Source organism: Triturus cristatus, chromosome 1_2, assembly GCF_964204655.1.
Source record: "Triturus cristatus chromosome 1_2, aTriCri1.1, whole genome shotgun sequence".
NCBI lineage: Eukaryota > Metazoa > Chordata > Amphibia > Caudata > Salamandridae > Triturus > Triturus cristatus.
In genome coordinates this window covers 519,492,135-519,517,923 of record NC_140580.1, presented here as the reverse complement: position 1 = coordinate 519,517,923, position 25,789 = coordinate 519,492,135, and the positions used below count along the sequence as shown (strand labels likewise).

Sequence of the window (25,789 nt, the reverse complement as noted above, 5' to 3'; positions counted from 1 at the left end):
TACCAGTGTGCGGTCTGAACATGTAAGCTCGCTGTAACATGAATGGTACCTCTCTTCAGTATATATCCTAAAGTTTTGAGCTGTGACTTTTCATTTTCCTACCATGTCCCTACCAAGTAAATTCTCAGCCACAACCTAGGACTGAGAATCTGCTTGAAGGAATAGGAAGGAGCAATGAAAGGACGTGGAAAGTAGAAGTGAAGGAAGATGGCATGGTGGATAGTGAACTTGTGGAGTGTTAAACGGTTGGGAATGTGTACAAAACGATCTTGCACCATGTAGTTAAGATCATTTTTCCCAGAAACTATGGTTCAACTATGAGGAATTTTAGTCCTAACAATGCTGAATGCAGCTCCATGCAAGTTCAAGTCAGCCGCCTGAAAGGCGAATCTGCTTTTGGGGTTTAGACACATTGTAGAGGTTGAACTGAGAGCAGCATACATTGCTTTACTGCTAAGTTCCACAGAGTTGGAGTTTCCCTCGAGAAAATAAATACAATTTCTCATTCTGTATTTCCATGTATACTGTATTCTGCTGGTGGTTTTCATCTGATCAGAATTGAGCTTTTCTTGAACAGGTTAGAAACCCATAGAGATAGGCAAATCAAACTCAATTCCAGGAAATGTATGTGATCAATGCCTGAGGACAATATCCTCATACGCCGGCACAGTTAAGGTTGCTGTGCTACACAGCTAATGTTTTTAGTCTATTAATTTCAGAAGCTGTTTTGCACACATTTGTTTATCTGCTAGAGACTTCTAGTTGCAGATTCCTTACTTTTCTAATTATCTCCAGGCATCAGACTGCATAGAATACATAGATGCCACCCCAGCGTGAGGACATCAGTTCTTTCCTTTCTGCACCAGTTAGCATAGATACGGAGAAGAACTACCCCTTTGTCAATTTGAGGCCACATTTTTTTTTTTTTTACTTTTTGTTGAGTCTTTTTGAGGTTTTCCTCCCGTTGGGGCAGGGATGTCCTCTCTGGAGGCCGTCTTCAAGCCTCTGCGGCACTAGTCACCGTTTGATGTCTGTGATGGACACGCATCTTGTATGCCTGTGGCACAACCACAATCTGAAGGCCTGCTCCGATTACTCCAGTATTGAAACTTTCATAGATTCCCATAGCTTGTATCATTCCCCGTCGTCGGAATGGGAGTCTCGGTATCCAAAATAACATAGCAGTAGGTACAAAAGAGAAAGAAAAAGGCCTAGGCCTCATTTCCTTTTGTAGTATATCTACCTCTTTTTGTAAAAGAGACCATAATAAAGCAACAACCAATCAGATTAACCTCACCCCACAGAACCTTCCTGAGAGAGGCGCAGAGCCTCAGATTTTCTACCGCACGTTGTGCTTAGGGAGGCTCTTTTGAGCTCTGCTCATTTCAACTTTGTTGACTGCTTTTTCCAAAATATTTTTCTTCCAACTTGTTGCTGTTTTCCTTCAGGAATGTCTGACAAGGAGAAGAAAGCCCTGGTCAAGCCTTGTTCCACCTGTGGCAAAAAGCGGCTCTACGTGGAGGACAGGCATAAGGATTGTATTTATTGCCTGTACCCGGATCATAAGGCTGCGGAATGTAAGATCTGCCACACATTTTCTACAAAGACCCTCCGGGGACCGTGAGGGTTGCCTTCTCACGTGGCTCCAGAAGGTTAAGTCACGGAAGGGTGCTACATCCAGTGACAGTGAGAACTCATCTTCTGGCACCTCCTCTCGCAGGTCAGTGAGAAGGGGTAGGGGTTCCCCTTCGCCATCCTCTGACCGCCCTGCTAAGGCCTCAAAAAAGACCCCCCGTGAGTCTGAGAGCCGGAGTCCGAGTAAATCTCCTCACCACGGTGCAAAGGAGAGGGAAGGACTTTCTACTGCCCCAGCAGTGGTGGCATCCACTAAGGCGTTCAAGAAGCCCTCTTCTCTATCTTCAGAGAAGTCCGAAAAGGACTCTAGATCGTCGACGACGCAGCTGCAGACTCCGTCGACGAAGACTTCAAAACCTCAACTTAGGAAAGTCCCGGCGTCGTTGACGGTGCCTTCTGTTCCAGCATTGACGGCCGCGTCGACGGGTGTGTCGACGACGATATCGTCGTCTACAAGGGTGTCGACGAGGGTGGCGACGACGGCGGTGGCGACGACGGTGTTGTCCACGAGAGCTATGACTACGTCGACGAGAGCGGGGGTGTCGACGGTTTCGTCGACGACGCCAATATCTTCGTCGACGATCCAGTCGTCGACGGTGCAGCTTCCGTCGACGACCTAGTCGACGATGGTTCCATTATCAACGCCGACGGTTCCGACGACGACCTCGTCGACGGAGAGGATTACAATTTCCTTGAGACGTATAACACCGGATATGACATCGCCAAGGAGGGTGACCCCCTTGCCTCCCGCATTGTTATTAGAAGAAGAAGACTCCGATGGGGATGATCAGGATTCTTGTGGTTATGCCCATAGTCCTTCACAACTACTGGTGAAATGTCAGGACACGGATTCAGAGGGCGACTACACGCCTGGGTACGCCTATCCACCATCCTATGGGCGTCAGGACAGCGCAGGCCAGGGTACGGTTGCGGTTCCTTCATCGCTCCTGGCAGATCTCCAGGGCATGTTACAGGATTATCGGAACAGGTTTTCTCACGTTCCTCCTCCTCCGTCTTCGACTTTCTCTGCAGTGCATACTGTGCCTACTCCATCGGCTCCTACAGAATTTTCACCGGGGCAACCGCCTCAGGTGGTTTCTCAACTGCACGTTTCCAGCCCAGGGTTGCCCCCAGCGATCCCGGTTGTTCCTGATGATTCCTCTGATGAGGATCAAGATACTGGCAACACGTCTAATCAGTGTGCTGAGTGGGAGGACTGTCATTCCGGATCCGGTTTCACCTACTCCTGATCCGGTGGATTCTCCCCCGGCAGATGTTGGGGGTTTCCACAAGCTGATGGAAAGGGCTTCCAGTAGATTCCAGCTTCCTATGCCGTCAGCCCCAACGGAATGCTTCCTGTATGATTTTAAGGAGCCCTACAGGAAAGTGGTTCGTTCAATTCCCATTGTTCGCCATCTCTGGGACGAGGGTTTGAAGGCTGAGGAACCCGGCTACGGTGATTCCGGTTTTGCCGCGCCTCGAAAAGAAGTACAAGGCGCCTGAGGACAGTCCAGCGTCCTTGATTGGTCAGCCGAAGCCGGATTCGGTAGTCTCCCAGGCGGCGCAACGCAAGTCTCGTAATCCTTCGGCACCACTCACCACCCCTCCGGATAAGGAAGGGAGGCGCCTGGATAATGAGGGAAAACGGTTCTACTCTATGGCCAGTCTTTTAGTAAGGGCAGCTAATGCGTTGGCGATCCTCGGCAGGTACGATTGCCAAATGTGGTGCGACCTTTCGCCTTACTTGGACCAACTTCCATCGGAGGCCAAGACGGAGGCCAAGAAAATTCTTCAGGAGGGGGAGGCTACGTCGGCGGAAGTGATCGACTGCGCCATGGACATCGCCACTACAGCTTTCCGTGCACTGGCAGGTGCGGCTGTTCTTCGTCGGTAGGGCTGGCTCCGAGCGACTTGGTTCTGACCGGAGGTTGAGAACAAGATCTTGGACCTCCCGTTTGATGGGGAGGCATTGTTTGGGTAACATGTCGAAGATGCCCTCCAGGACATTAAAAAAGATACGGAGACGGCGATGTCTCTAGGCACTCTTCAGTATCGTAAAGTGCCTTTCCGTGGGACCAGAGGGAAGAGTACCACGTCCTACAGAGGCTCGTACCAACAGCAACGGTACTCTTCTTATGGTTCGACCTCCCAGTCGTATCGCCCACAGTACCAACAACGACAAGGCCAGTCCGCATCTTTCTTTCGCTCAACCACTAGAGGAAAACAGACTCGCCAGGGACGTGACGCCTCCAAGAGACAATAGCGGCGTTCTGGCTCTGCCTACTGTACCCTCCTCCCCGTTGACACCTGTGGGAGGCAGGGTTTCCCATTACCTCCACAACTGGACCCTGATAACATCGGACCGTTGGGTCCTCAATATCATTCAAGACGGTCATACGCTGGAGTTGCTTCATATACCACCTTCCAAGCCCCCTGTTGCCATGCCTTCAAAACATCTGCGTCTCTTAAGGCTCGAAGTACATCAGATGCTCCTCAAGGGAGCAGTGGAACCGGTTCCCCTGTCTCAGAGGGGGGACGGTTTCTACTCCAGGTTTTTCCTGGTCAAGAAGACGCCGGAGAAATGGCGACCCATTTTAGATCTCAGGGAGCTCAACACCCATCTCATCTGTCAATCCTTTCGGATGATGTCTCTCCAGGATATCTTGTGTCTCCTCAACCCGGGAGATTTCATGGCCACTCTCGATCTCGAAGATGCGTATTTTCACATCCCTATTCATCCAGCCCACAGGAGGTTTCTACGCTTCACAGTAGCCAAGAGCCACTTCCAATTCAGGGTTTTGCCCTTTGGACTTCGTTCTGTCCCGAGGATCTTTACCAAGGTGCTGGCACCGGTAGCAGCTTTCCTCAGGAAGCAGCATTATCAAATCTTCCCCTACCTGGACGATTGGTTGCTGAATGCTCCTTCCATGTTCATTGAGGTGGAAACAGTCGGGCGTGTACAGCTTTGTTCAGCAATCTGGGTCTGACTCTCAACAGAGAGAAGTCGTCGCTCTGTCCGTCCAAGAGAGCACGATTCCTAGGTGCTATCTTGGACACGTCTCTCAACAAGGCTTCCCCAACCTTCGAAAGGCAAGAAAAGCTGAAGTCCTTGGCACATCTGTTGAGAAGAAGAAGGTGTCTTTCAGTACGCCGTTACAAATCCCTGCTAGGAGTGATCTCTTCATGCATCCCTCTGATACTCCATTGCAGATTACGGATGCGATCTCTTCAAGAGCAACAAGACATGCAGTGGCAACAAGTTCACGGCTCTTTCGACAACAAGGTGGTGATTACTGCGGCGATGAGGGACGCCGCCTTGTGGTGGACACAGGAGGAGAATTTATCCCAAGGTCTATCCTTCGTAAGCAATCCGGCTCCTCATGTTGTCATGACCGATTCCTCGCTGGACGGCTGGGGTGCGGTGCTTCAGGACTTGCAGGTCAGCGGGCATTGGTTACCCAAACACCGTCTCCTTCATATCAACCTCCTGGAACTCAGAGCGATTCGACTGGCTCTTCAAGCATTTCGGCCACGGTTGCAGGGTTCCGCGGTTCTCGTACGCACGGACAACACCACGGCCATACATTACATCAACAAAGTAGGGGGCACCAGGTCTCTTCCGTTGTCACAGGAGGCCCAGAGGATTTGGGATTGGACGATCCTCCACGAAATATCACTCACAGTGGAACACGTTCCAGGGGTCCTCAACGAAAAGGCGGACAGGCTCAGCAGGCTTTCATCTATCAGCCACGAGTGGGAACTAAACCAGATGGTCTTGGAGGACATTTTTCGCCAGTGGGGAAAACCTTCGATAGATCTTTTCGCCTCCCCGGAAAACCGGAAATGCCAGTCTTACGTAAGCAAAGTTCACCATCGCGGATCACTGGGGAATGCGCTTTCGATAGCTTGGTCAAGCGCATTTGTGTACGCTTTTCCCCCCATTCCGTTAATACCGAGGATACTCAGAAAGATCAAGGCAGAACCATGCAAAATGATCTTAATAGCCCCGGCATGGCCGAGGCAGTTTTGGTTCACGGAGCTTCACCTTCTGTCTCTGGTCCCACCTCGTCCTCTACGGACGATTCCGGATCTTCTCACTATGTCCCAGGGCCAGATCTGGCATCCAGATCCTCATTCCTTACTCCTCGCAGCATGGCTCCTGAGCAGCGAGAGTTCCTAGATCTTCCTCTCTCGAACGAAATAAGGGATGTTCTCGCTCAGGCTAGAGCCCCTTCCACTAACAAGACTTACCGTCTCAAATGGAAACGCTTTTGCATATGGTGCCATCAGCAAGGTGTGGATGCTTTTTTGTCTCAGCTTCATCAAGTTCTTCCTTATTTCCTGTCCTTGGCTAAGGCAGGTTTGGCTCATTCGTCAATAAAGGTGCACTTGGCTGCAGTTTCTCGCTTCAGACGCACTGCCTTTGGGCCGTCTCTTTGGTCCTCTCGAATTGTCAAGCAATTTCTCAAGGGACTGTTACGAGTTTATCCTCCCGTGAGGCCTCCGCCTCCCATATGGCATTTGAACTTGGTTCTCGCCCAGCTGATGAAGCCTCCTTTTGAACCGGTTCATCGAGTGGATCTGAAGTGCCTCTCATGGAAATTGGCACTCCTTCTTGCTCTCACGTCAGCAAGGCGTATTGGGGAATTGCAAGCTCTTACAATTCAGAAACCTTTCCTCCAATTCAAAAGGAATACTGTCATTCTACGGACTAATCCAAAGTTTATTCCAAAGGTGCCTTCGAACTTTCATTTAAATGAGCCGGTGATTCTCAAGGCTTTCTTTCCTCAACCGTCTACACCGGCGGAAAGGGCACTTCATTCGCTGGACGTGCAGCGGTGCTTGAAATTTTATCTGGACCGTACTAAAGCCTTTAGAAAATCTTCGCAATTGTTTGTTGCATTCAGTGCTCCCCGCAAAGGATTACCCCTGTCCAAGCAGGGTATTGCTAGATGGATCTCCAGTGCTATACAGTTCTGTCATTCTGCAGCGGACAAGCCTCTAGAGGGCAGAATTAGAGCACACTCGACGAGGTCCATGGCTTCCTCTACGGTTCTCTTTGCGGGGGTCCAGATTAAAGACATCTGCAGAGCTGCGACTTGGAGCAGCGTGCACACCTTTACAAGACATTACTGTCTGGAGACCTTGGCACAGGAAGACACGGCTGTGGGCCAGGCAGTCCTGAGGAACCTCTTCCATTGAGTGGTGAGCTTTCCTTTCTTTTCTCCTTCCTTTGTATGGTTCTTGCACATTTTGCTATGTATTTTTCTTATGCATAGTACTTTTATGTAAAAAAAAAAAAAAGAAAAAAGTACGGTGATATATAGTTATGGATACTAAGATGTCTCAGGGAGGCAAAATGTGTTTCTTACTGCTAGCTACTCTGATACAAGCTATGGGAATCTATGAAAGTTCCAATACTGGAGTAAGAAACAAGTTACTTACCTGTAACTTTGGTTCTCCAGTATTGGTAACTTTCCTAGATTCCCATGCGCCCACCCTCCTCCCCTGGGAAAGCTCAGCCCTCGGCAGGTGTGGTTGTACTGTTACACAACGGCTACAAAAATCTGAGGCTCTGAGCTTCTCTCAGGAAGGTTCTGTGGGGTGAGGCTAATCTGATTGGTTGTTGCTTTATTTTGGTCTCTTTTACAAAAAGAGGTAGATATACTACAAAAGGGAATGAGGCCTAGGCTTTTTTCTTTCTCTTTTGTACCTACTGCTATGTTATTTTGGATACCGAGACTCCCATTCCGACGACGGGGAATGATACAAGCTATGGGAATCTATGAGTGTTACCAATACTGGAGAACCAAAGTTACAGGTAAGTAACTTGTTTCTTGGCGCACCTTGAACCCGAAGGTCTTGATGGAGGCTTGACCTGCGACGCTGCCGATCCTGTTCGAGAAGAAGGTCCCAGGAGCAGTTGCGGAGTCCAAGACCCTTGTTGCACTTGAAGTAATAGGGTCATTCAGGTAAGTCACACCTCTAGAAGAAGTTGAAGAGATCTTTGATTTCTCCTAGTCTGGCAGCCGACAAGACAAGGGAACGTTGACATTTTGAGGCCTAGCTCCGCAGTAGAGCCCGGGCTGTCTCCACACGAGTTTCCAGGATCCAGAGCGACCCCTGTCCAGTTGAAAGAGTTTTATGAGGCTATGCACCTCATATTTGGGTGGCCCTTTTCCTCTGCCATGCCTTTGAGCTTCATGGATTCCAGAGGGGCCCCTACTGGATTTTCACTGGCAGCTCTGGTGCCAGACGGGCCCCTTGGATCCACAGATGGATCCGGACCAGTACCAGTCATGCCTCCTCGATTTATCCCGATCCTCCCGTTGGTGCCGGACCCATTTTGAGTCCCGCCACAGAGCCGTAGGGGCGTCGCCCTCTGTAGCAGTCAAGACGAACGTTTTGATAAGTGCTTCAACCGGGAGTATCCCCCTCTGAACTGCTTCTCTCCTTTAATGAAGCTCTTAGCGACGTCCTGCTTGGGACGTTGTCCAAGTCCAACACAGGGACTATTGCACCCCCCCCACAGGGGACCCAACTTCCTCATGCAACACCCCACCAGAGCTTGGTGGTCCCATGCTCTGTGGGATACAGTTGCGCAGGTGCTGCCAACAGTCCCAGAGGAGGCCTGGGCTGTACTCTCCCAGGCAGTTGCTGACAGGAAAGATGCAGCGAAGTTCACAATTCGATGTGGCCTGGACACCACTGACTCACTGGGCAGAGCAGTTTCGGCAACAATGGCCTTACAGCATCATACCTGGTTGAGGACGACTGGCTTTTCTGGGGCTATCCAAGTGCTGCTTATGGACATGCCCTGTGATGGCTCCCCTCTCTTTGGAGAAGAGACCGATTTAGTGCTGGACAGCAGAGCTACAGTCCATCCATGAGCCTTTCTACGGCCTCTCGTCCACCCCAAATCAACCTTTTGTGGCCACGGAAGGGGCTTCTAGAGAAGTCTTTACTGGCCTAGTCACTGCAGCGCGCAAGATTCCCAACCTCTATGCGGCCGAGGATGCGTTACCCACAGACCTCGTGGGTCAGGCAATCAAAGGTCGGGCTAGTCCACCACTCCCCTGACAGCCGCAACATCCAAACACTTATTATATGCCTTCTTACCATCATGAGCACACAGTGGGAGGCAGGATCCGCCATCACCTGCCCCTGGCAGTCTATCACATCATTCCTATGGGTTTTACAATTCGTTTGAAGGGGCTAGATCGTTCGAAGGGGCTATGCCCTCCCCTTCGTGACTACCGCTCCCTTCATGCCACCTACCTGCTTCAGGATGATGGCGGACCCCCTATCCCTTCTCTGCCAGGAAGTGACTGCTCTCTTGGCCAAGGGAGCCATATAGAGGGTTCCAACACCAGAAGTAGGGTGTGATTGCTAATCCCGCTACTTTCTGGTGCCCAAGAAGGACCGAGGCCTTTGTCCTATCCTAGACCTCGCCCTATCAATTTCTTCTTCAAGAAGAAGTTCAAAATGCTCACATTCGCGCAGATCTTGTCTGCCCAGGACCCAGGAGACATTATGGCAGCATTGGACTTGCAGCTTGCATATTTTCACATTCCCGTCCTGTTTGCCCAAAGGTGTTACTTTCGGTTCACGGTGGACCACAAGCACTTTAAATTTGCTGTGCTCCCTTTTGGCCTTACCAGCACCCCCCGGGTGCTCACCAAGGTGATGGCGGTGGTTGTAGCTCATCTGCGGAGATCAAAGGTGCCTGTCTTCCCTAACTCCATGACTGGCTTTGAAGGCGGGTTCGCCCCAGGTTGTTTTCTCCCCCATCCAGTCTACAGCGGACTTCCTGTATTCTTGTTGGTTCACTATCATTGGGCCGAAGTCACACCTTACTCCCTCTCAGACGCTGTCTTTCATCGGAGCTATTCTGGACATGGTGCAGTTTCGGCCCTATCCTCCCGAACAGCCAGTTCAGGATATTCAGTCTATAATACGAATGTTTCACCCTCTATCTTGGATTTCGGTGTGACGGACTCTGAGGCTGTTGGGCCACATAACCTCCTGCATCCTGCTTGTGACAAATGCCCACTGGCATATGCTGGCTCTGCACTGCGACCTAAAGTTCCAGGTGGGTAGCATTAGGGGAATCTCTACAATATGGTCCAGATCTCAGAGGGATCTGCAAAAGATCTGCAGTTGTGGTTAAAGAGCAGTGATTGGGTCAGCGACATGCCCTTCTCTCTTTCCCAACCAGATCAGACAGTAGTGACAGTTGCGTCACTTCTGGGATAGGGTAGCCGTCTGGGAGAGGTGGAAATCAGAGGACTCTGGTCTCTAGCAGAATCCGGGCTTCACATCAACCTGTTGGAGCTCTGGGAGATCCAGTGGGCATTGAAAGCTTTTCTACCCTCCAAGAGAAGGCTAGTACAGATATTCACGGACAACACCACCACCAAGTGGTACTGCAACATACAGGGCGGGGTGGGGTCGTGGACCCTTTGGCAATAGACCCTGCGTCTCTGGTCATGGCTGGAACGTAGGGCATATCCCTGGTGGTTCAACACCTGGCAGGCACTCTGAATGCAAGTGTGGATGAACTCAGCTGAAGATGCCTAGCGGATCGTGATTGGTGTTGCCATCCGGAGGTGGTGCAAGGTTTCTTTTAGCAGTGGGGAGAGCGCCTTGGTTAGATCTGTTCGCCACCGGGAAGAATGTGCAATTTCAGCAGTTCTGTGTCCTTGAGCTTCCAAGCCGGCTCTCGCTCAGAGACGCTTTTCATCTCGAGTGGAGCCCAGGCCTCCAGTACGCCTTTCCGCCCATACCACTCCTGCCCAGAGTTCTCAAGGAGATTAAGAACAACTGGGCTGAAGTCATCCTTGTGGCACGTATGGTATCCCGAGCTGTTGAGCATGGCCATCGGTCCTCTGTTCAGGCTACCCCTTAGAATGGCTCTTCTGTCACAGCAGCAGGGTAGGGCCCTCCACTCTAACCTGTCCACTCTCAGCCTTCTTGCGTGGAGCTTGAGCGGCGACAGTTAACAATTTCGACCCTCCGCCCAAAGTTTTCAACATTATCTTGCCAGCCAGGTGTCACTCCAAAAAGACGATATACGCCTGCCATTGTGAAGAATTTGTGGCATGGTGTACAGAATGTCAAATCAATCTCCTTTTTAAAAGGTTTACATTTTTTTTTTCCTCCTTCTCCTTTCATTATGCCTCAGTGGAACCTCAATCTTGTCCTCACTTTCCTTATAGGTGCTCGTTTAACCATAACTGAACATCTACCCTGACAAACTGGTGCTTTGTACGAGAGCTTCCTTTCTACCGAAATTGGTCACTTTCTTTCAGTAGGTCAATCCATCACCCTGCCAACTTTTTCCGCTCTGCCACATCCCTCCAAGGAAGAGGAGCGGCTTCACCATCTGGACCTACAGAAAGAGTTGTTATTCTACTTTGACCGCACACAACAGTTCTGGGTGGATGACCAACTCTTTGTGGGGTATGTCAGAGCGAAGACAGGACTGCCATGCAGAAGTGTACCATCTCCCGATGGATCCTGCTGTGTATCAAGATCTGCTACTCATTAAGGGTTAAGGGCCTGCGTACTCATCCCCAGAGCTAAAGCTTCCACCACTGTGTTAGCACACGGAGTTCCAGTCTTGGATGTCTGCCAGGCTGCAATGTGGGCTTCCTTGCACATGTTCACAAAACCCTACTGTCTGAACAGTCAGGTCCGTCGGGACAGACACTTGTTGTTCGGTCCTGCAGGACTTTCTAGTGAGATTCAGTTTGAAGACTCACCTACGGGGAGTTAATGCTTGGCTATCTATTCTAAGGTAAGTATTCAGAGGCTAGAAGTTTCTATCAGATGAACAATTTACTAACCTTCGGTAACGCCTTACCTGGTAAAGACTCTATATAGATGCAGATTCCTTACAGACCCACCCATCATCTCCGCTCTGCAAACAGATTTCTAGGGACAGGGCTGTTCCCTTTTCAGGGCCCTAGTTTTCCCCACCAGTGGTCCGTGTTCTTCGTGGCTCTGCACTCTTGGCATTGAAAGTAGCGAAAAGAAACTGACGTCAGTGCGCTGGGGTGGCACTTATATATGTACTGTGCATGTCACTTCTGAGGTGGACAACTGCACGTGGAGTCAAATGACACCACCTACCGGCTCGCAGTTATAGGGATACTGCTAGAGAAAAAATTGTAGATCCAGTCTGGTGCCTGGAAAAAATTCTAAAGGAAAGGAAACTGTGGCTAGAAGGCTTTACCGATGGTAAGTAACTTGCTTGTTAATTTGTTCTTTGTGCATTAAGCGTCAACATGTATTATGTCAATTTGTTGTTCTAAACAAGGAAAACGTTAACTTTATTTCTTTACACAGGTAAAAATACATGCTGGCCCAAAGTTTGCATCATACTTAACGTTCAGTCCCTCAGAGGTGAAATCTCTTCGTACAGAGTATGGAGATCTGGAGTGTTGCATTGAAGTGGTGGATAGTGTGCAGGATGCCATTGACCACATTCACAAATATGGCAGCTCACACACAGATGTAATTATCACAGAAAACGGTAGGTAGAATACCTCTTCCCTGCATACTATTTTGTAACTTTATTATGTGTATAATTGTGTGTGCTCAATATTTGTCCCCAGAGTATGAATATTGGCTGATCTCAAAAGCACCATTCTCCCAGACCAAGGGTTCTTTACATTGTCTTGCTTCTGTTCTCTACAGCACTAATTCCTGACTGATCAGGCTTAAATTCTGCATAGTTCATAATAATTTTACAATCTTTGACTAGTCCATAATCTTTTTCTGCTACATGTTTGTGTGAATCACAACTTTAGATTTAATACTTTTTCCATAACTCTGCTAAGTATTTGTGGTCCGTGTTTCATTTAGTTTCACAATGCACCTCAAGGAGCTTTGAGTTTCGTTGCATTATGTCTAAATTATGTCCATGATTGGAGTAGCAAACATGTTGCTGATAGTATAGGGGGGTTTAGAGTTCATCTAGATAATATTGGCTTTAACCATAGGTAGGCGGAAATCAAGGCTTACATTAATTCTTACTCTGCCACAGCACTTACTGTTTTGAACACCATCATAGTGATAATAGTGCAGGTAGGCCAAAAAACGTACAGTACCTGGTCTTGGATGGTATTTTAGGTCAGATGATGCTTTAACAAAGGTTCTACCCAAATATTGGGTAATGAAGGATTTCTGATTGGGAATTAATTTCGATATTTACTAATGTCTGGGGGAAAACGCATGCATACACACAAACACATACACACCTCTAATTTACACCTCCCTCCACTCTCACCCCGTCCCCATTTGTACTAATAATCACACTCTTTCACATATATTACTACAGTGCAGAGGTCTGTTTGTTACCACAGTACAGCACAATTCATAGACCATTCTTAATGGCTCACAGGTTGCATGTAACAATTACTTTAATAAGAAAAAGGCTCTCTTAATAGTTATAAGGACTCAAGATCGTTTTGTTAACCATACTCACACAATTTTAACCCCTTTCTCCTGGTTTTGATTAAATACCTTTTGTTAAAAGAAGTACAGATGTCAAACCCAAATTCAGTAGAATGCACAAATCAATTAATATATAAAACTAGATAACATTTAATCCATGAATTTAAAAGGAATTTAGATATCTGAGTCCTCATCTCAGCCCACAGCTACACTTCCCCCGTTTCATGTTCTGGCAGACAAGGTAAGTTGGTTGCTTATGGATGTGGAGGCTATGAGAACAAGCTTTGGCATAGCCAATAGGTCTCGCCTTGGGGCCTTATAAGTATTTAGCCATGCAGCACATTATCCTTGGTGCTGTGCCGCCATGAATTGAAGGGCTATATAATTACTGTACACTAGGTGATGCAGTCCTTAACTACTGTGAAATTTTAGGTACAATTTCTTTGAAGCATCATTTCACTGTGTTTATTATGAAAGTTATTAACTTTAGCCAAATTTAGATTGTTAGAAAGTGTTACATGTATATAGCTCTTACTACCCCTGATGAGGAGTTGATATTAATTTGAAATCTATTTTGATCGGTCAGCACCGGCTGCCTCTTAAACTGAGCTATAGTTTGTTAACCCAAAGACATGACCAATAAGAACTGCTGACTATACCTCCACCGCCAAAGACATTTGAGGGCGAAAATTTACATGAAAAAGTAAGACTGCAACAAACAGTAAGTTAAAATGTTCTTTTCTTTAGGAGTTGCTGCATGTACGAGGCAGAATAAATGTATGGGTAGGTGAAGCAGGCAGCGGAGAGCACAGACGTCTGAGCAGGCAGAGGGGCCAGAGGGCTGAGCAGGCAGAGTACATGTAAGGGTGAATGAAGCAGGCAGCAGAGAGGACAGAAGCCTGAGCAGGCAGAGGGCGTGAGCACGGAGCAGCCTGACAGGCACTCATTTAACTACTTAAACGCTTCTCCTGCTAAGTGTAAAGTGTAGATCAGAGGGCCATGCCCTGTTGGACAAAAAAGAGCGCAAGGGACCCCGTGGCAAATGACGGCCACATTAAAACGGAAAAAGGCGCTGTTTAGGAAGGCCTTGTATGCAGACCCACACGCAAGCACTCGCAAGATTAGCGCAGAGATGCCTGTGGGAAGAGAATCGAGCAAGAATGCCTGGAGACCAGCACCACCTCTTGGGAGCCACAGACGGACGATGCTGGGTGCTAGGAGAGAAGGGGTGGGATAGAAGGAAGGCTCAGAAGACAAGGGACGAAGGAGAGATAAAAGGCAGGAGGGAAGAAACTTGAAGCAAGGCAGGAGAGAAAAGAAGCAGAAAAGAAGAGAGTATGGAGACTGAGTTAGGGAAGGATGAGTGCGAAAGAGGCATGTTAAAAATTGGGTGGGGGTGAAGAAGAGCTGGGAAAAGGGTTTAATTAATGAAGGTATGGAGGGAAAGAGGAATTTGGGGAAGGACGGAACAGACTGATGGAGGCGAAGGAGATGAAAGGATGGACTCGAGAGAGACAGGAAGGAGGAAATGATAGGCAGGATGCGGAATAAGAAGGGAGGAGAAGAGAGAAGGATGAACGAAAACTTGTGGTTTGGAGAAGTGGGTGAATGACATGTATTGAAAGGTGGCCTTTTTATGCATACGGTGCAGCACTGTTTCTCTCATCAGGGTAAATCATCTTACAACTTCGCCTAGGAACTTAGCAGCCATCCTGTGACGTGGAAGAAAACAAGCCCACGTTGGCAAGCGTGACCGTAGGTTTTTTTTGGTCGGGTACCTCCTATCACTTACAATTTAAGAAGTACATCTGAGCCAGAACTGTTCGTCACGCACTGCCTGCCCTTCAATGGAAGTGAGGATGGGCGCACTGCTCGATATGTCCTGCCCTCCCTTTAAGACATCCCCAACAGTGGTGGTGGCATCCATGGCCCTGACTTTTCGTGCACATATGGATGCAAACTCAATGCATCGAAGGACACAAACTTTAAGCACAGTTGATCCAAACACGAAGCACCAGCGGACGTAAACGGCACCGGTTGAACCAAGCTCGAACTGCTTCTCGATATAACTTATTCGCACCAGTCGACATCACCTCGATGCACCAGTCTGCAGACGCTGGAGCCTCCGATGGATACAAGTTACATGCTTAAGTTAAAACATGCTCCATACGCCTTTTGATACGAATTATAGACATCAGTTGACACAAGCTACATGCACCAGTTGATGTAAACTCGTTTCACCAGTCGGCACAAGCCTCTGGTTCATGCAAGTTATTAGTTATATGTATTGTAGGAATAAGCTCTATGCGTCAGTTGTCAAAAGCTTGGCGCAGTACTTCTGATCAACACGCACAGGGGGCTTTAAAGTGTGCACTAAAAAGAAGTCAATCTTGGAAATAAATGACCTTTATATAGTTTGCCGGCTGTTGTTGCTGTTGCAGTAAATCATGGGAAGAGGCGGCAGCCTCCGTCTGTAACTGCCCTTGTTTCAGCCTCCAAATGCACCGGAGGCAAAGAGCTGCCCCGTGCCCCCTGGGTTGGCATAGCTGCACACACACCCTCGGTTAATGTAAACATCTCGCACACGCAGTTTATAAACGCCACCATCCACACACACAGATAAACCGAGGTAACCCAGGACAGACACTCGTACAGATGCGATCTGTCTGCCGGCAACGTGCTCAAGCATGCGTGACAGTCTGGAGGACATGCGCGTCCTCCCACCCCGAACCGAGTGTGCCGACACACCAGGGAATAGAAAACAGAACTCCACGAGCTTCCTCCACAGCTCGAACGCGGCCCACAAAACACAAGAAACAGCTTTTTACAATCTGAAAATCTTGAGAGCAAGGATGAGCTGGTTTTAAAGGGCACTGCATTTCTTCCCCTGCTAGAGCAAGGGATGTTTTACCACGGGGACCGCAACGCCCAGACTTCCCGGTATGCCAGATAATTCCCAAAGTTAAGCCCTCACCTCTTTCGGTTGGCGACGCTGTCCCTCAGGGGTTAAGAAGCCACCTAATTTCAGATGCTAATGTGCCTGTGCGCGGATTCAAGGAGGCAGGCAGCCGGCTAACATCACAGCACGGTGAGGCGAGCAGTAACGGATGTGTACCAGGCACTGAGAGCGGTCTCACTGTGCCTAAAGGGGTGGGGTCCAGGGAGGCTGCCAAAGCTCACTAGTGCGTCTTCCGAGGCTGATAAACCAGCACGGCCAAAGTCCCATCACAGACAGAGCTAGCTGTTGGATAGAAAACCTGGACTGGTGGAAGGTGCCACCCAAGATTTGGGGACTTTTGGCACCACAGCTGGAGTGCGCGAGTTGTCTGGAGCGCACATTAATATTCAAGATTCCGGTTTAATTATCTGTGGATAGCGGCCCGCCGCGGGTGCCTCTGGGTTGCGCACGTGCTCAACGCGCGCAGATGGCGGAAGACCGCTTTACAGGCGGCCACGTAACTGCTGGCAATTTAGCTCCCCATTGTAAGTTTGCTATTTTATGTCGCGCATTAGCCAAGGCAATTTCATGCACATGGATAAAGTGCATTAAGTGCCGGCATTTAAATATAGTGAAACTAATTTCATAGTGATTAGTTGACGGAGTGCGTCGACTGCAGAGTACTCGTGCATGCAGAAAGGGACTCAAATAAAGGAGCAATCGCGCCATGGTAGGGGCAGAAAGCAGGAGGGCAGGTCAAGGTCAAGGTGCGGGGTGGCCTTCAAACACGCGCAGTGTTTCCTCTACGGGAGCGAGCAGCGGCTCCATCTTTTTTGAAAGCACAATCAAGATAATTAAAAAACGATGGCGCCGCTGCTTGATCCCGCAAGGGAAACTCCAAACGTGCACGAGTTGCAATACAAACCAATGCAAAACATGTACGCGTTTAAGCAAAAGTCCTGAGCGATAGCTAAAGGTCACCTCCTATGCAGCGCAAGCGCACTCAGTAGGCAAGACCTAAAAACACAAGGAAATTGTAGTTTTCATCAAGTAATGTCCAGGAAGGGTCCCGGGAAAATGTAGATTGGATTATGGAATGCATAGATTCCTAGGCATTTTATAGAAGGTTGGCTCAATATACCTTCAGTGACATGGACTGCTGGTCTGACTGTATGCACTCAGGAGATATCCAATAGTCAATTCCTGGGGGTGATGTCTGTCCCAAAGATCTATTTTGATAAGTTCTGGCATTCTTACAACCTCTCCTTGCTTAAGTATGTTACTCACTGGCAACACAAACTTGCAACAAGGCTTCTTGACATTTTTTAACTTGTGTCTGGTTACTTAACCTTTTTGAACCATATACTTGTCAGAACTATGAATGCAGCTTTCATGGCAGGCAAGATGCCTTTCTCTAGGAACTTGGCACAAATAGTAACAGTATTTTGGAAAACTATGAAAGCCTACCTGACGTTTTATTTTTCACTTAATATTTCAAGGACGATATTAACCTTTTTTAACCATATACTGGTCAGAACTATGAATGCAGCTTTCATGGCAGGCAAGATGCCTTTCTTTAGGAACTTGGCAAAAATAGGTCCAGTATTTTGGAAAACTATCAAAGCCTACCTGACATTTTATTTTTCACTTAATAGTTCAAGGACGATATTGAGGAAACTTGTGGCCATGACTCAGAGAGCGGTCTGAAGAAAAAGCTTTTCAGATGTCCAATTAGGATACCTGGTTGTGCTTGGGAATGACTACACAAAAATATATCTGTCAAAACAGAATACAAGATTATCAATGTAGCATTCATGGACCGAAGATATGCAATCAGTGTTATTTAATCAAACAAGTCAAGTGCTGTCCTGGTAGATGTAGGCATTGAGGTTGCGCTACATGATGTAGACATGCACCGCATTTCTAAAATGCACACAAAAGTAATATGAGTCATTTGCATTAATAAAGTTATAGAGCTAAGGCTAGGTTGTAAGGCCTGTTAGGAGTTGCGCCTGATGTACTGCAAAAAAAGAAATGCAGCTCATTTGTTCGTTGCTATGCTCTATACGACGTACAGCTGTAAAAGCAAATGCAAAAAATGAAATAAAGCTATAGTTTTTAGAACATTTCAGTTGGAAAAGAGGCTTGTATGGCTGTTTGTCATGCCCTGATGAGCTGTTCAGGCTTATACTAGTCAAGTGTATTTTTCTTGAATGGCACACAAAGCTGAACAACCTCTGCCAGAAGCAACGTAGCTGCAAGAATACTGAAGATAAGCAAACCAGTTATATTTTTTGGTATTTTCTGTGGAATGTTATGCAAATAAAGGCTGCATTTATTTCTCAACATGACTTACAACCCTCACCATTTTTAAAAACAAGTTTATTTCACATTGCATTTCTGTAGGCCAAAAACTGGTGCGTTATACATTGTGATACAAAATGTTATCCCAACGCCTTTAAAACAGTGTGAGTTAGGAACATAGCTGTAAGTGCTTAAGCGCCACACATAGGAGTAGTAAGCGCTATATAAATGTTGCAATACAAACAATACCAGATGACTACTGAGCCTCCCCTTTCTGCTACTGTCCTGTACCTTAGACTCCCTACTCACTTGGGGAAATATTTGTTCCTGAACCAATACCGAGCTGCTAGCTTTGCTACAATTTGGAGGGTTGGTATTGATTTACAGGAATGCTGCCTGTTTCCTGAGCTTTCTCCTTCCCCACATCTTTCACACAGTCAAGATTACCAGATCGAGGCGGTCGTAAACTGCTGTGCCTTACAACCACTCTCACTGAGGCTTGACTGGAATACATCAAATGCTGGAGTTGGAGACATCTGTTCCTGCATCCTGTGTTTAGTGACCTACAGGGCTCTACTTGTGATGAACATTGTACCAAATGTTCTGATCCGCAGGGACAGAGTTTGTAAATGGAGCTCTGGGCCTCAGAGGACCTACGAGAGAAACAATGTTGCCTCCTTTGTAGAGTGCCATATTCCCCACTCTGCCTCCTTACACTTTCAGCCCTTGATCTGCGTAGTGCTAAGACTCCACTTTCCCACTCACTCATGCTTGGCTCGCTGGGTTAGTGACTGCACCAGAGTCCCTGAGCCCCTGATTCAATCACACTGTGGGGACCCTGACTGCCTGTGCTTATTTATCTTATTGCTCCCCTAGCCATCGACTCCACCACTATGCCCTACTCTGCACACTTAATTTCAGTGTCAACAGCGCCAACTCCACTTCCCTCCTAGAAAACTTGAACAACATTGGCTTCACTCGTCACCAAACCGACGCACAAAGTCGGACACACACTCGACCCCATCTTCACCTTCAGCGACAGAATTAAATTCAGCCATGTCACCTGGACTGACCACACCATTATACACTTCACAATCTCCAACGCTCAACACACTGTCGCCAAGCATCGCAGCTCCTCCCACCACAGCTGGGGCAAAGTAACAGAGACACAGTGTACACAAAACTTTCAGTTGGGTGGTGCTGATGGCTTATAAGACCTGAACACCAGACCGTCCAGAATTTCTCTGCTTGTATCTCCAAATGTGCCAATAGTCACCCAGCTGAAACCATCAAAAACTAACAAAGCCTCAAAACAAGTCAGCTGATACACCCCAGAGATCAGAACCACTAAGCACAACTGCTACCAACTTGAGAAACATTGGTGCGCCACAAGGAACCCTATTGACCGAGCCATTCACAAAGCCGCTCTCAACAACTGCCGCCGACTTATCAAAGAAGTCAAGAAAGCAGCCATCACAGCCTGCATGGACTCGCTGGCCAACCACATAAAAGAACTCTTAAAAATACTCAAAGAATTCTCCAACCCCTAGAGCCACAGAGAGCATCATCCACCCCTCCCAAATATGCTGTGATTTTCCTCCTGAACTACTTCCACAGCAAGATTGCCACCATCACAACAATTTTGACCCCCAAACCACCGCTCTCAACTTCAATATAACCTCAACCACCCAGCACACACCATCTGAAAGATCATAACCTGGTCTCCACTCACCACAGCCATCATGTCTTCAAAACATTCCCGGGTGCCCACCTACCCCTGCCCCTGTCTTTTCAACTGGAGAACCAACCCTATCAGGATCGAACTCAACAGCATCATCATTACCTCCAGGTCCTCAGCAACCTTCCCGGTCAAATGGAAACACGCAGACTCCTAAAGAAACCCTCTGCCTGCTGCAAGCGATCTCAAAAATAATTGTCAGATCTCCCTGCTGCGCTTCTCCAAAATTCTCGGGAAAGCCATCAACCTACAGCTCACTGCCTACGTGGACCAAAACCACCTGCTCTACACTTCTCACTCAGGATTCCATACAAACCACAACACTGAGACCGTGCTGATCCTGCCTAAAACGATATCAGTATTCTCCTATACCGTGGAGATACTGTGGCCCTGATCCTCCTCGACCGCTCTGCTGCGTTCTACACAGTCTCCAACCACACCCTCATCAACAGATATTACAACATTGGCTTGAGCAAAACACCCTCAAGTGGATCTCCTCTTTCCTCACTGGACGCACGTAGAGCCTCCTTCTGCCTCCCTACACCTCAGAACCCTCGGACCTCGCATGCGGTGTACCCCAAGGATCATCCCTCGGCTCCTTCCTGTTCAACACCTACATGACCCCCCTCGCAGACGTCGTCGGATCCTACGGCCTCCACATAATCTCCAACGCAGACGACACTCAACTAATGCTCTCACTCACGAGCACCCCTCCAACGCCAAAACCAACTTCTGTGAAGCCATGACCAACGTAGACAACTGGATGAGAGACAGCTGCCTCAAACTCCTCTTCGACAAGATGGAAGTATTGGACTTCGGAAAGAACACCTCAATTTGGGACCATAGCTGGTAGCCAGCAAAACTCGGACCAACACCAACAGACCACACACGCAACCTAGACATCATACATGACAGCATACTGATCATGAAATGGTAAGTCAGCTCAGTCGCCTCCACCTGCTTCCACATCCTCCGCATGCTCCGCAGAATCTTCAGATGGATCCCAATCAACACCACAAAGACCCTCACACAGGCCCTTGTCACCAGCCACCTCAACTATGGCAATGCTCTCTACGCTGACATCTCGAACCCGTTCCTCAGAATACTCCATACCATACAGGACGCTGCAGCGAGACTCATCCTGGACCTCCCCAAACGGACCCACATCACACCCCAACTCAAAAACCTTTACTGGCTCCCCATCCAGAAAATATGCTATTTCAAGATCCTTGAGCATGGCTACAAAGCACCAGCCTACATCAACCATCGACTGAGCTTTCATCTACCCACAAGACACCTGCGCTCCTCCTCTCTTGTACTCATGCACGCCCACCCCCTGCATCCATTGCAGCCATTTCTCCTACATCGCTGCCAAGACCTGAATCGATCTGCCTCTCCACCTCAGAAAAGCACCCCCCAGCAGCCTTGTGGAAGAAACTCAAGATCTGCCAGTTCGACAGAGACACTGCACCCTCAATGCCCAGTTACCCCTAGGGGTGATAGTGCTGCACTTTATAAATGCGATTGATTGATATCACCCTGACCCCATGTGCACCCCATGCGGTGCTTGGGTATGGCAGTGGGCCAGAACGTTTGGAAAGAGGGTTCAACTGCATCACATAAAGCCTGTATAATCAAAGGAGGACAGAGCAGTTGCAATTTAATGTGCAGATGTTAATGCCCAAGCTTTCTCTTCAAATAAAATGTTTTTCCACAAGGGAGTTTTGGTACAAATCTCACCAGGCATGACCGTGATGGATCATCAAATTCATGCTGTCTGAGAATCTAGTCATTATGGGATACCTATGGGTTTGAGGATATGAAAAAAATGTGTATTCTTCCCAAACAATTCACACAGTAAGGCTACATGGAATGTGGATCTACAAAATGGGTGCTCTGATTTGTGAAGGAGAACTTTAACATACATAATTACAAAACCAAAAATGGGATTGATCCGTTGTTATGGAATGTTATGATCTAGACGTTAAAGCAAAAAAAAAACACGAACAACGAACGTTGCATATTCGAACATAGTACCACATAAAAAGGTTACTTTTCTTCCCGTCTATATACAAGTCGGAAAGAACGTGGCCCATTTGAATCAAACAAGGGATACGGAGTTTATTTTCATTAGAATACACTGTCCTGAAGAAGGTGTCTGATCTTTAATACACCGAAACGCCGCGTCGACTTTTGTGTATTTCTTTTGTCAGATGGTCAACAAGAGAATGTAGCAACAATGGATTGGTTTTAACACTTTTTAATATTTTACAATAGTTATGTATTTTCAACTGTAACGATTAAAATTGATTTGCATTTTTTTAAATACTTTTTTTGCATCATTGTGCTCATTGATTTTACTAGTTGTATTTTACTGATGTCTATGGTCTAAATACTACTTATGCCTCATTTTTGGTTTAGTATATGATTGCAGTACAACACATGATCGGTACACCAGACTAGGGACTTTTCCTTTTTCTTCTGTTGTGGACCCTGTGCCAGCAGACTCTGAATCTCTAGACGTGGCTAGACCCTCGAGAAATGTTTTCTCGAATGCCACAGCAGCCGAACTAGGTCATTGACGTTTTGAGGATCCAGAATGGCAGCTGTATATAGAGGTAGCGCAGGGCCTTTTCCATTCACCAACCCAGAGAATGCGCAAAGTCATAACTGTTGCACATTGGAGTTTCCAAGGCCTCACGAGCTCAGAGATGTGTTCCACATCAAGTGGAACTCAGGACTCATGTATGCCTATCTGCTGATACCTCTCCAGGTTTTGAAGATTATCAGGAATGACCAATCTCAAGTCATCCTGGTGGTCCCAGATTGAGCTTGCAGAATATAGCATCCCCAACCACTGGGCATGAACATCCATCTCTGATTGAGCTGGCCCTTCTGGCGGATCCACTATCTGAAAGAAACACATAGTGATAGATTCTTTACCTTAAAATTACCCCCAGGCGTCAGACTGCTCGTCGGAAGGTGGCGTTGTGCGGCTCCTCGTCCGTCGTTCGCGTTGTGGTCGCCGAGGTGACGTCGCAGCAGCTACTTAGACGCCACCCTCACGCGCTGACGTCAGTTCTTTCTTTTGCCACGCCAGCAAGCGCAGATCCGGAGAGAGCAGTACCCCCAGTGGCTGAGGGTGCGGGTGGTGCCTCCCCCGTGGCCCCGGCAGAGCCTACGTGTCGCCATTGGTCTACCCGCCTTTCCCAGGTCCGTCGGCGACTCCGGCCCAGCTGCAGGACTTTCTGTCAGCCATGGCCCGCCTCTTTGGGCTGTCTGGCCCCGTTGGCGCGCCTTCGGATCCCGCGGGCACGTCGTGGGGTCCTCGCCCTTCACTGTCGGCGGCTCCGGCATTGCTGTAGGCTCCGGCGCCGCAGGGCCCCCAAGGATTCAGGCCTGGATCCCGGTCGACGCCGGTTGACCTTGTGACATCTCCACTGATGTCGGCCCTACCGGAATCACCTCCCACGTCGCCCGTGGCACTGGACGACGTCGCCCTCGGTCTCCGCCCCGATGTGGACACGGAGCCGGAAAGGCGTCGCTCGACGCCTATTCCGACGCCGATGGGACTCTATCCTGGGTTTCGGTTAGGATGACTCTGAGGCTGCTGGGCCTCATGGTCTCCTGCATCCTGCTGGTCACTCATGCCAGATGGCATATGCGGGCTGTGCAGTGGGGCCTGAAGTTCCCGTGGGTGCAGCATCAGGGTAACCTGTTAGATTACGTCCAGATCTCAGAGGGCACTGCACAGCTGCTGCAGTGGTGGCTCACGAACCAGCATTGGGTCCAAGGCAAATCCCTCTCCCTTCCCCAACCGGAGCACACGGTAGTGACGGACACGTCCCTCCTGGGATGGAGGGGCCACATGGGAGAGGCGGAGATCAAAGGCCTCTGGTCTCCTGCGGAGTCCAGGCTCCATATCAACCTTCTGGAGCTTCGGGCGATCCGACTTGCACTGAAGGCATTCCTTCCGTCTGTCAAGGGGAAAGTAGTGCAGGTGTTCACAGACAACACCACCACCATGTGGTACTGCAATAAACAAGGCGAGGTGGGGTCGTGGACCCTATGTCAGGAGGCTCTGCCCCTCTGGACATGGCTGGAACATCAGGGCATTTCCCTGGTGGTTCAACACCTGGCAGGTTCACTGAACTCCAGGGCGGATGAACTCAGCCGCAGGTGCTTGATGGATCACGAATGGCGTCTTCACTCGGATGTGGCGCCAGGTCTCTTTCGACAGTGGGGAGAGCCTTGGTTAGATCTATTCGCCACCGAAGAGAACGCGCAATGTCAGCAATTCTGCGCTTTGGAATTTCCAAGGCGGCACTCGCTAGGCGGCGCTTTTCGCCGCGAGTGGAGTTGCGGTCTGTTGTACGCCTTTCCGCCTATACCACTTCTGCCCAGAGTGCTGAAGAAGATCAGGCGCGACCGGGCCCAAGTCATTCTTGTGGCTCCGGACTGGGCTCGAAGAGTTTGGTATCTGGAGCTACTCAGTATGACGATCGATCCCCCTATCTGACTGCCTCTTCAGGAGGATCTTCTGTCGAACCGGCAGGGGATGGTCCTCCACCCGAACCTGTCCAGTCTCCACCTTTTGCGTGGCAGCAGTTGATTCCTTTCGACTTGCCGCCTGAAGTCTGTGATGTCATTGTGGCAGCCAGGCGTCCCTCCACTAAGTTGGTATACGCCTGCAGGTGGAACAAATTTGTGGCATGGTAGCAAAGGCTGTGGATCTCCTTTCTGCCCCTCTTTCAGAAGTCCTTCTGTTACTTCTTTCTTTGGCCCAGCAGGGCTCTGCTCTGGGCACTATCAAGGGCTACCTTTCTGCTATTTCGGCCTTTCTCAGGCTCCCTGATCAGCCCTCTCTTTTCAAGTCCCCTATTGTAAATAGATTTCTCAAAGGCATTACTCATCTTTTCCCTCCTACTCCTTTCGTAATGCCACAGCGGGACTTGAACCTGGTTCTACCATATTTAATATGCGCTCCCTTTGAGCCTCTTCCACAACTGTCCTCTTCGTCTGCTGACTTTGAAGACTGCTTTCCTGGTTGCCCTCACCTCTGACAGGAGAGTGAGCGAGCTCCAGGCTCTTTCTTGTAAACTTCCTTTTCCATCTGTCCATCCGGACAAGGTTGTGCTCAGAACACATCCATCCTTTCTGCCAAAGGTTGTTACTGCCTTTCACATCGGGCAGACCATCACTTTGCCCACCTTCTTTCCACCTCTACATCCTTCTAGAGTGGCTGCACCGTCTGGACCAAAAACGTGCGCTCTTGTTTTACTTGAACCGCACACAACAGTTCCGGGTGGATGACCAGCTCTTTGTTGGCTACGTTGGCGCCAAGAAAGGTTGGGCCGTACACAAGCGGCCTATCTCCTGATGGGTTGTCTTGTGTATTAAAGCCTGCTATTCTCTGGCTAAAAAGGAGCCTCCGTTGGGGCTGCGCGCCCATTCCACCAGGGCGTCGGCAGCCACTACGGCACTGGGACGTGGTGTCCCCTTACAAGACATCTGTCAGGCAGCTACGTGGGCCTCGTTGCACACTTTTAGTAAGCACTACTGCCTGGACAGCCAAGTCCAGAGAGATGGCTTCTTTGGCCATTCTGTTCTCCGGGACTTCCTGGTGTGATTTTGGTTCGCAGACCCACCACCGGGGTTGGTATTGCTGGGGTATCTATTGTAAGGTAAGGAATCTATCACTATGTGTTTCTTTC

At 48.7% G+C, this 25,789-nt stretch overlaps 1 protein-coding gene across 4 annotated transcripts in view; it reads left to right on the top strand.

The window, feature by feature from the left end:
* LOC146867553 (delta-1-pyrroline-5-carboxylate synthase) overlaps positions 1-25,789 on the top strand; it is a 384,344-nt gene that overhangs the window by 347,264 nt on the left and 11,291 nt on the right. For all 4 annotated transcript variants that reach the window (XM_085606275.1, XM_085606272.1, XM_085606277.1 and 1 more), the window contains exon 16: positions 11,986-12,172. In XM_085606275.1, the coding sequence (XP_085462401.1) occupies positions 11,986-12,172 (187 nt within the window). The remainder of the gene's footprint in view (positions 1-11,985; positions 12,173-25,789) is intronic.